At 38.8% G+C, this 12,090-nt stretch overlaps 1 protein-coding gene and 1 long non-coding RNA gene across 3 annotated transcripts in view; one reads left to right on the top strand and one right to left on the bottom strand.

The window, feature by feature from the left end:
• Positions 1 to 1,497, bottom strand: part of LOC134309788 (guanine nucleotide exchange factor VAV3) — a 142,237-nt gene extending 140,740 nt beyond the window's left edge. For both annotated transcript variants that reach the window (XM_062991102.1, XM_062991101.1), the window contains exon 1: positions 1,197 to 1,497. In XM_062991102.1, coding sequence (XP_062847172.1) covers positions 1,197 to 1,400 — 204 coding nt within the window. In that variant the 5' untranslated portion in view covers positions 1,401 to 1,497. The remainder of the gene's footprint in view (positions 1 to 1,196) is intronic.
• Positions 1,478 to 3,519, top strand: LOC134309789 (uncharacterized). Its single transcript, XR_010011218.1, has 3 exons — positions 1,478 to 1,550; positions 2,218 to 2,457; positions 3,343 to 3,519. It is a non-coding gene; the product is annotated as an uncharacterized LOC134309789 (long non-coding RNA).
• The last annotated feature ends 8,571 nt before the right edge of the window (positions 3,520 to 12,090 follow it).

Here is a 12,090-nt window from a genome sequence, read left to right as displayed (position 1 = left end):
TTCTTTTTTAGTGGGTTAGCAATGTTTCTCAACCTCGGGTCTAGGTTAATCTAGGTCAATTAATCCTCCGAATTACTTCCTAAAATCCTTAATCTACTAGAGTCAAGTCCTGAATGGGGGTCTCTGCTTTAGAGTGGGGTGGTAAGATAATGGTAAAAAAAAAAAATAATAATAAATAAAAAATAAAAAATAAATTAAAAAAATAAAAAATAAAAAACACCCCAAAAATATAATTTTTAATGGTATGAACATCCAGGATTCTACATCAGATTTCTTACAGTTGGATTGGTGAAATGGTCAACCAATAATAACAATGTAACTTCTGACAAAACAAATAATAATGCGTAAATAGTCACGCGTGACATTACTATTTAGGTTTCACAACTATGAGCTAATCACATCCAATACTCATATTATTATTAGAGGACGATAAGGAAAACTCCAGAGCTTTGTTTCTATTAGCTATTTTATTAGTTAATATGGAATATTTTGTTCCATTTGTTATTAAATACTTACGTCTGAGTTTTTACTGATCAAATTGCTGACACTCATCCAGATGTGTCAGAAACCGGTCACATGACACACTCATCCAGAAGAATCATCCAGAATTTTCTTGACAGATAAGATGAAAGTCTTAACTAGTGTGGTCCTGGTACATTCTTTTTATTCTGGATTTTTTTAAAGGTGTGCACAGAAGCGGCACCATACCATGATGCTTCCGCCATCATATTTCGGCATGGGTTTGCTTTTCTTGTGATCATTAGCACAACCTTTCTTTCTCAAAGAACAACAAGCTGAATTATAGTCAAAAAGACTACTTTTGTTTTATCAAAACATTTCTCTGATTTGCCTAAATGTTTGTGTGCCAGTTTTCAACCTTTATCTGTGTTTGTTTGCCTTTCACTTTTGTTTGGGGTTTTAAAACAGAGATGATTGAGGTAAAGCTTATTGATTCCTAACTGATGAAAACGTTTCCTATTGAAATAATTTATATTTTGATATACTGGCAATAATTTTCCCCATATGAATTTGATATTGCCTATGCGTATAAATGCATATTTCTAGTTTATATTTATAGGAACCAAGTCAAGTAGAGCTTGATGGGGTGAATGCAAAATTGATTTGAGCTCTGTAAGTATTTTAGATAAAAACAAAAATGCTTAAAAATGGTGTGTGTGTGTGTGTGTGTTGCTGACCTGGGACATCTGAGGTCTGAGGTTGATGTCCTTTAGGTTGACGGTGTGGGGATGCAGGTTATTTAAAAGCTGACAGAGCAGCACACCGTCCCGCAGACTCTGTGCAAGGTCAAAGGCGCGCGCTGTTTCCCAGGTGACCCGGTGCGACTCCGGGAGGACGCGGCATCGGATTAGCCAGAGCGCGCACTGTCTCCAGTACTCCATCACTGATGGAGCCCAATCAACTAAGTACACCGATGATAAGCACCGATCACCCGAAGGATTCGCTTCAGGTCCGTTATCTGTGTATCCGTTCAATGTACGACCCGCATCTTCACCTTGCTCCTAAGCAACGGAATGGAAAACGATCCAGGGGTACGTAATGCCACTGTGCCAGTCTGTCCGTATTTTAACTTCTACTACCCCTCTTTCTGCACCACTTTGTGTGATGCGAAGTAGCTCTTCCCTCTTCTCTGCGCCTCTCCGCCCCATAATAAAACACAGGGTTGCCAGATTGACTATAATCATTCCAATAAAAACATTCGATTCTTTTCAGTGAGTCATATCAAATGATTCAGCTTATCTATAAGAATCGACTCTTTTTAGTCACTAATGGCTTTTTATTCGGTAGCATTGTCAGTTTTTTAAACTCTTTCATACTAGAACGGTATTACCAACCATGATTGAGACTGTGTGCCACACAGCAGCAACCTGTGTTTGATCCTTCATCACCATAAACTATCTTTGAGTGTTTTACACATTTTTACTTCATAAAAACATGCATGTAGGTGTACCGGCTACATTAAGTTGCCCCTAAGTGAAAGTGAGTAACTAAGTACATGGCTAAAAGTGGGTTGCAAAGGCAAGGTTTCAACACAGGGTTAACTCAAACACTGGATTTTCACACTGCACAGTGTTTATTTCTGTCCTGCAACCAGTGGGTGACACCCTATTCACAATGCAATTAGTGATGTGTGAATAATGGTTTTGTCTATGTATGACTTAACTTACTATTTATCAATATTACATCTTTTTTCATCAGCTGCTTAATTCTGGTCAGGGTCACAGCAGGTCTGGATCAACCAGGAAACACTGGGCACAAGACAGGAATACCCTGGACAGGAAAACAATCCATCACAGGGCCTCTCTTACATCTTCATTTCTTTACCTTAAAGCAGATTGGTTCTGCATAATTTTTGGAGGTGCAAACAAAACCAGAGAACCTAGAGAAAACCTACAGGAGCACTGGAAGAACATACTAAACTCAAATCACTAACAAAAGGTAAGGATGGAACCCAGACCCTTTGAGCAGTGCAGCACCACCTTTACCTGCTGCATCATTGCCGGCCATAACAATATTTTCATCTTCTATTGGTAAGTCAGTGGGCGGCACGATGGCTCAGTGGGTAGCAACAACCTCACAGCAACAAGGTCCTGGGTTTGAATCCCAGGTGGAGTGGGCCAGGTTGTTTTTGTGTGGAGTTTGCATGTTTTCCCTGTGCCTGTGTGGGTTTTTTCCAGGAGCTCCGGTTTCCTCCCACAGTCCAAAGACATGAAAGTGAGGTGAATTGGAGATACAAAATTGTCCATTACTGTGTTTGACATTAAAGGCTTGAACTGATGAATCTTGTGTAAACCAGTGATGACCTGTCATGAATGTAACCAAAGTGTGTAAAACATGACATTAAAATCCTAATAAATAAATAATCCATTGGTAAGTCTGATCCAGGTTGTATTCCTGCCCTGTGTTTTTTAAATAGGGTCTAGACTCACCATGACCTTGAGCAGGAAAATGTGTGATACTGTAAACCAAATTGGCAGGAAGCACCTATATTTGTTTTTGTTTGCCAACATTGATTGCAATCATTGCAATTACATGCAATTTTTACAATTTTTACAGTTTAGGAAAAATCCTAGGGGGGTCCTGAGTGGCCCAGCAGAAACTAATTCATCCTATCAATTGAAAGTCATGACTCAATTTCTTTTAAAATGCATTCCAACCTCATTAATTCATTCATCTGCATTTACCATGTCATCCTGAGGAACAGGTCAGCCGTCAATGATCATTATATTTTTTTAAATAAATCTTCTTAATATAAAGTTAGAAATGTTTTCAGCTAACACTGTTCTGTGTGTGTTTGTGTGTGTGTGTGTGTGTGTGTGTCAGATGAGGGCGAGAAGGAGTAGGAGGAAGAGTTATGAGTGTGTGATTTTGCTCTGTCTCTTCATGGCACGAACTCATACACTGCACATTGTGCAGGAGGTGAACAGGTCGTGACCGCATTACTAAATTACAGGTCACACAGCTGCACTGATCAGCCTCATTTTTCTTTTTCTTCACTATCTGAACAACAAATAAATTTAAAAAAAGTTTCCTTTTATAAGTATTTTTAATATAATTCAGTAACACTGAGAACAAGGCATTTACAAACAAATCTTAACTTATCTTACCTCTACAGAAAAACAACATAAGAATTTATAGAACAAAATACATTTTCTTCTTTCCTCTAAACATGCCAAATCATTATTACAATCAGCTGTTGACATCACCTGTTTGAAAACACGTTATTATTTCGTTTTTTTTACCGCATTACTTGCCCCAAATTGCCCGGCCCCAACTTTTTTGGAATGTGTTGTAAAATAAAATTGACCAGACAAAACATGAAATATATTGGCTGCATATCTGCAATGGAATAAAAGTCAATGTAAATGTAAGAACACTGTCTTTATCTGTAAGAACACTGTCTTTTTATTTGACCAGCATCAACGGGATCCCGCATTCGCACAGGGCATTCTGTTCAGTGACAAGGCCAATTTTTATGTCAGTGGTGAGGTCAACCGCCAGAACGTGAGGTAATGGAGTGACGAAAACCCTCACTGGATGGCAGACACCAAAGTCGTAGGTGATGTGAAGGTTATGGTGTGGTGTGGAATATGGGCTACCCGTGTAATCGGACCCGTTTTCATCGACCAGACCCTAAATGCTCAGCGCTACCTGACAATGCTACAGGAAACAGTGTTCCCATCCATTCTGACCGAAGATGGCAGTTTCCCCTGTTATTTCCAACAGGATGGGGCTCCACCACATTACGGAACAGGTGTTCGTCAGTGGCTGGATATTCAATTCCCTGGTCATTGGATTGGCCATCGTGGTCTTGTGGAATGGCCACCCAGATCACCTGACCTCACACGACTCGACTTTTATCTCTGGGGTCATCTCAAACAACTTGTGTATGCTGAGAAAATCCGCAACAAACACCACCTTCAGCACCGCATCGTGGAGGCCTGTGACAGCATTTCTCCAGAAATTCTCATGCGGGTTCATAAGGATGGGATCCAGCGCCTTCAGCTCTGTGTTCAGCACCAGGGACAACACATTGAACACGTTAAATAACTGTGCATCACAGGGAACATTCCCGGTTGTTGTTGCAACTTTCTGTGTTGATAACTTTTGAACCACAAGAGATATTGCAAATCTGATTGTGGCAATCGAAAAAATTCTGGTCTTCTTTGATATGCTACATGACCACCTTCCCATTGGAAAAACTTGCCCTTGATCCAATATGGCGGCTTTCAAGATGGCGGCCATGTTCCGGACATAGCCTAAAAGATAGGCCCCCTCACCCATTACTTGCTGGGGTATTCAGATATGTAATTTTTTCTTTCGTTTCTGAAATAAAAGAGTGTCCTGAGACTTTTGACTCACGCTGTATGTCTCAATAACCTATAACCACAGAATTCATTTCAAGCAGTTTAAAATGAGTTTAACGAAACGCATGGCACTTTTAAATACGGGCATTTTTCTGAATACCATAAATCTTTCCTCTGCTGGTATAATACAGAAGTTACCTAAAGGAATTATTTGTCGGCAGGTAAGTTTTTGAAAATTATGGACGTCTTCAAAATTTTTGCACTGAATAAATTCCAACTAAATTTAGTGGAACGTTATTTATGTAATTCAAATGTAATCAAAATGTTATCTAGATATCTGAACAATCTTAAAGCTAATTATTAAAAATAAAAAACTATGATGCTGCGGCTTTACTTTGTTAATCATTCTTAACTGACCTCACTATGTTTCTTGAGGTTGGATGAAGAGTTCTGAAATGCCAATATTTCTGTATCTTTGGGTAATCTTTGGGTTTGTCCGTCACCAGCATCGTAGCAGCCATGCTACGTCCCTGTTTCCATCACAAAATTAGTCTTATCGTCAAGTGGTATACTACTCGTGTTGCTGCTTACATGCCTGGAGCTGAGTGGAAATGGTTTGCACTTGTGCATTAATTTGCTTAACCACTTATCTAACTTACAAGCGCAGATCACAAATTCGCCACACCTGCTTGCTTGCAGTCTGTCTAAAGTATATTTATTTATTTACATTTTCAGCATTTAGCAGACGCTTTTATCCAAAGCGACTTACACAATGAGCAATTGAGGATCAATTGAGGTCCCCTGCTTAGGGACCCAAAAGTGGCAACTTGGTGGTGGCGGGGCTTGAACCGGGAACCTTCTGCTTACTAGTCCAGTACCTTAACCACCGAGCTATCACTGGCCCTATATATTTTCTTTAGGAAACGTAGTGGAGTAAAAGTTAAAGTTGACAGAAATTTAAAAACTCTTGCAAAGTACAGATACTTAAAAAATACTTATGTACTGTAATGAAACAATCCTTCTCCAACTTCATCAACAAAGACATTAACAATACTCTTTGCCATTGTTGACTAACTTACAAACTCACCCACATATGACCCCTGAATCCCTGAAAATCCATAATATCAGAAAAGCAATTAGTACATCCACATCCACAAATGAGCCGATATTTTCTCCATTACCACATAAAGACATCTTGGTAAAAATGGTTTAAAAAAAAATCCCACAATTAAATTTTATTTGATATGGTGAGTCATCTCAAATCATCCACTTGCACTCTTGACACGCTGCCAAGCAACTTTTAAAAAATGTGTTTCAATCAATAGCATCAGACATACTTCAGACAAAGTAAACACCTTACTCATGTTGGGTGTTTTTCATAACTCATTAAACACTGCAGTTGTGAAGCCTCTTCTAAAAAAGAACAATTTAGAAGCATGTCTGATGAATAAAAACAGACCAATTTCAAACTTGGTTTAGTTCATACCTGCATAATAACATGCCGTTTACTTCTGGTTCCCCCAAGGTTCAATTGTTGGTCCACTCTTATTTAATTTATACTTGCCTTATCTTAGCCAGATTCTACAAGACTGTGGGCTATCCTACCACAGCTATGCAGGTGACACTGCAACTAAAAAAGATAACATTTTTGAAAATTTTCAAAAATGATTTTACACTGCCTGGCCAAAAAAAAGGTCACACACTCTAATATTTTGTTGGACCGCCTTTAGCTTTGATTACAGCACGCATTCGCTGTGGCATCGTTTCCACAAGCTTCTGCAATGTCACAACATTTATTTCTGTCCAGAGTTGCATTAATTTTTCCCCAAGATCTTGTATTGATGATGGCAGATTTGGACCACTGCACAAAGTCTTCTCCAGCACATCCCAAATATTCTAGACTCTGTGGTGGCCAATCCATGTGTGAAAATGATGTCTCATGCTCCCTGTACCACTCTTTCACAATTTGAGCCCGATGAATCCTGGCATTGTCATCTTGGAATATGCCCGTGCCATCAGGGAAGAAAAAATCCATTGATGGAATAGCCTGGTCGTTCAGTATATTCAGGTAGTCAGCTGACCTTATTCTTTGGACACATAACGTTGCTGAACCTAGACCTGACCAACTGCAGCAAACCCAGATCATAGCACTGCCCCCACAGGCTTGTACGGTAGGCACTAGGCATGAGGTAGGCGCCTCTCTTCTTACCCTGATGCGCCCATCACTCTGGAACAGGGTAAATCTGGACTCATCAGACCACATGACCTTCTTCCATTGCTCCAGAGTCCAATCTTTATGCTCCTTAGCAAATTGAAGCCTCACTGACAAGTGGTTTTCTTAAGGCTACACAGCTGTTTAGTCCCAATCCCTTGAGTTCCCTTCGCATTGTGCGTGTGGAAATGCTCTTACTTTCACTATTAAACATATCCCTGTAGTTCTACTGTAGTCTACTGACCACATTCCTTCCTCGAAGATGATGTTTCCCCACTGTCCTTCTACTTTTTAATAATGCGTTGGACAGTTCTTAACCTGATTTTAGTAGTTTCAGCAATCTCCTTAGATGTTTTCTCTGCTTGATGCATGCCAATAATTTGACCCTTCTGAAACAGATTAACATCTTCTCCACGACCACAGGATGTCTTTCAACATGGTTGTTTAACAAATGAGAAGCTACTCACTGCATCAGTTGGGGTTAAATAACTTGTTGCCAGCTGAAACATAATCACCCATGCAGTAATTATCCAATGGGAGGCTCTTACCTATCTGCTTAGTTGAATCCAGGTGGTGACCTTTTTTTTGGCCAGGCAAATCAAACTAGCTTGTAACCTTGTTATACTTATGGACTTAGAACTCAGTTTTAGTAGTCATGTTAAAGCCCCCCTTCCCCCAGTATTCTGTAAAAAGTATTTTACAGAATAGATTTTAAGGTACTTTTACTGGTCTATACATCTCTTAATAGTCTATGACAAGAAAATTGATCAGATATGCTACAGAGATCGGAGCCAAGCAGAAATCTCAGATCACTAAAAACTAAAAGGTTTATTGTTTTATCATGTATTTATTTTATATTTCCTTACATTTTTGTTGTAATCATGTTTTTATATTCTCTTTTGACCTTTTTAAACTTTGTTATCTTTGTATATATTTTTTAAAATTTGTAAAGCACAATAACTGCAGTGTATGAAAGGTTCTCTATTAATAAACTTGCCTTGCTTCGCCTGGTTGCCCCGCTGGGTGTCCGCTGGGTGTCCTGTTTAGGGTTGTTGTGTGAGAGAGAAATGACAGAGCAGAAACACAGATGCTACCACGGTAAACTTTACTGAATGTAAAGTATCGTGCATCAAAAATAGGAAAAGGTTTCATTTATGTCACTTCCTGACTATCATTCTCACTTCTTGTCATTTCATGATAAAACTATATTTAAGCACTGGACACAACAACCCCTTCCCAGGAAAATTTTTTTACATGAAAAACATCAATTCTCTAAGAAGAACAACACAAACCATTACTATCCATTCTTATTAGCTTATAATTACATAGATAGATAGATAGATAGATAGATAGATAGATAGATAGATAGATAGATAGATAGATAGATAGATAGATAGGTAGGTAGGTAGGTAGGTAGGTAGGTAGGTAGGTAGGTAGGTAGGTAGATAGATAGATAGATAGATAGATAGATAGATAGATAGATAGATAGATAGATAGATAGATAGATAGATAGATAGATAGTCCATGCAATTAACCATACTGTAATTAAAGCCATCATATGCAGAACAGAAGTAGTGGCAGTGCATTAAACTCAACATTAAGCACAACATGTTGAATAACAGCATTCAGAAAAGCATCACAGTAGTAATACTAGATGTATTAGTTCAAGTTACATAATTTTTTAGCCAGCAAGGCTTCCAAATGCTTTGTTTAGGTCTGGGTATGTCATTAAAATCAGATGGCTCTGCTTTTACCTCTGTAGAACTGCTCATTGCTTTCGTGTCTGGGAAAGCAGTGAGATAAAGAGCATTCCAGATTGTCCCAATGCTCAACATGTACACAAGTCTTTTAAAAAATATGCTCATTGCTTCAAAAAAATTAAGTAAATTTAAAATGGAGAGTAAAAATAACGTGTGCAATACTTTGATAAACTTGCTTATGATAAGTAAGCAATACTTAAATTAACTTATTTCTTAACTTTAGTTTCTGAGTACTGTTTCACAAAAGCATTGAACTTCTAACAATTAAAAGTGCAATTTCACAAAAATGATGAAATATAATTTACAATTTGTATTAAAACATACGAATTAGAGTAATGCATATACTTCTTTTTAAACCAACACAAAATACTCATTGCAGATACAAGATTTTTTTAAGAATGTGTATTAATGTGAATGTACTAAGACTTCTAGATTTATTGTATTAGGATTAATAGAATTTTATTGGTTGATAAATGTGGGATGGTGAAATGCTCTTAAAAACTGTATGTGTAGATATAATTAAACAAAATAATTGCAACTGCAAAACTGACAGAGCATTCAAATTCTGTCCAGTGAAAAGATGAACTGTAAACAAAAAGACTAACAGTTAACATTATTTCATTCATAATGTGTTTGCCAGTACAAATCTTCATATAACGTTTTACTCATTGACATTGAAATTTTAGCCTCTCTCAAATAATTTTTTGTTTGCTGTTTTATAACTTTTGTTTAATTATCTGAACATCCTAACATAAATCTGATTCCCAGTGCAATATTTCCGGCACCACTGAGGGCAAAAATAAAACAATAGCTTACCTTTCTCTATGTGAAAAGGACAGGCCATTGTTGTATCAAGTGTAAGTAAAAAACATAACATAAGCCTGAAACCACAGATTATCTCAATATATGTAGTTTCTGATGAAAGCAGGATCAAATTACCATAATCTCCAATTAAAAAGAAATAACAATATTTGTGCCTGGGTGCTAACCATAACCATTCAACATGATTTGATTGCATGGTAACTTTCTTCGGCGCTAACTTACAGTAACACTGTGGTGCAACAGTTTGCAATAAAAAACATATTTACTCACCAAATCAGTGTTCCGAACTCAAGAATCAATGTAATCCCCACAATTAAGTACACAAGAAGCGATGTTTATCCTCACGTCGTTTGTTCAGGCATGCTCCAGGTTACATTTAGTGCCAAATAGATGTCCAGTGTTAGCATGAGACATCAGCATCCCCAATTATTACAGCATAACTAACTTTAGGTTAGTAAAAGTATTTTGTATACTTAGGGAGCCAGTTCAGAGATGACAGAGTAGGGCTAATATAATCAAACTTTCTAGTTTTAGTTCACACTTAAGCTGCTGCATTTTAAACTGGAGTTTGTTAATGGATCTACCAGAGCAGTGAGAAGTGTTTTGCAATAATCTAACCTTGAAGTTATAAATGCTGGTATTTTCTTCAGCGTCATCAACAGAGTTTATATTTTTTATTTTGGAGATATTGTGCAAATGAAAAAAAAAACAACTCTTAGTAATATTACTAAAGTGTGCATCAACCAACACCCATGACACCCAAGTTTTTTACTGAGCTGGGAACATTTCCTTTCATTTTAACACACATTGTAATGCCTATATTTGCTTTATAAAGACAGGAAAATTGGGTAGGAGGCACCGAAATGAACTCCAGTTTCTGTCCCTAAGATCTCTGGTCTTGCATCTATACAGTGTATCACAAAAGTGAGTACACCCCTCACATTTCTGCAAATATTTCATTATATCTTTTCATGGGACAACACTATAGACATGAAACTTGAATATAACTTAGAGTAGTCAGTGTACAGCTTGTATAGCAGTGTAGATTTACTGTCTTCTGAAAATAACTCAACACACAGCCATTAATGTCTAAATAGCTGGCAACATAAGTGAGTACACCCCACAGTGAACATGTCCAAATTGTGCCCAAATGTGTCGTTGTCCCTCCCTGGTGTCATGTGTCAAGGTCCCAGGTGTAAATGGGGAGCAGGGCTGTTAAATTTGGTGTTTTGGGTACAATTCTCTCATACTGGCCACTGGATATTTAACATGGCACCTCATGGCAAAGAACTCTCTGAGGATGTGAGAAATAGAATTGTTGCTCTCCACAAAGATGGCCTGGGCTATAAGAAGATTGCTAAGACCCTGAAACTGAGCTACAGCATGGTGGCCAAGGTCATACAGCGGTTTTCCAGGACAGGTTCCACTCGGAACAGGCTTCGCCAGGGTCGACCAAAGAAGTTGAGTCCACGTGTTCGCCGTCATATCCAGAGGTTGGCTTTAAAAAATAGACACATGAGTGCTGCCAGCATTGCTGCAGAGGTTGAAGACGTGGGAGGTCAGCCTGTCAGTGCTCAGACCATACGCCGCACACTGCATCAACTCGGTCTGCATGGTCGTCATCCCAGAAGGAAGCTGACGCACAAGAAAGCCAGCAAACAGTTTGCTGAAGACAAGCAGTCCAAGAACATGGATTACTGGAATGCCCTGTGGTCTGACGAGACCAAGATAAACTTGTTTGGCTCAGATGGTGTCCAGCATGTGTGGCGGCGCCCTGGTGAGAAGTACCAAGACAACTGTATCTTGTCTACAGTCAAGCATGGTGGTGGTAGCATCATGGTCTTGGGCTGCATGAGTCTTGCTGGCACTGGGGAGCTGCAGTTCATTGAGGGAAACATGAATTCCAACATGTACTGTGACATTCTGAAACAGAGCATGATCCCCTTCCTTCGAAAACTGGGCCTCATGGCAGTTTTCCAACAGGATAACGACCCCAAACACAACCTCCAAGATGACAACTGCCTTGCTGAGGAAGCTGAAGGTAAAGGTGATGGACTAAACCCAATTGAGCACCTGTGGCGCATCCTCAAGTGGAAGGTAGAGGAGTTCAAGGTGTCTAACATCCACCAGCTCCGTGATGTCATCATGGAGGAGTGGAAGAGGATTCCAGTAGCAACCTGTGCAGCTCTGGTGAATTCCATGCCCAGGAGGGTTAAGGCAGTGCTGGATAATAATGGTGGTCACACAAAATATTGACACTTTGGGCACAATTTGGACATGTTCACTGTGGGGTGTACTCACTTATGTTGCCAGCCATTTAGACATTAATGGCTGTGTGTTGAGTTATTTTCAGAAGACAGTAAATCTACACTGCTATACAAGCTGTACACTGACTACTCTAAGTTATATCCAAGTTTTATTTCTATAGTGTTGTCCCATGAAAAGATATAATGAAATATTTGCAGAAATG

The sequence above is a fragment of the Trichomycterus rosablanca genome, chromosome 3 (genome assembly GCF_030014385.1).
Source record: "Trichomycterus rosablanca isolate fTriRos1 chromosome 3, fTriRos1.hap1, whole genome shotgun sequence".
Lineage (NCBI taxonomy): Eukaryota > Metazoa > Chordata > Actinopteri > Siluriformes > Trichomycteridae > Trichomycterus > Trichomycterus rosablanca.
This window is presented reverse-complemented; position numbering and strand designations above follow the sequence as displayed.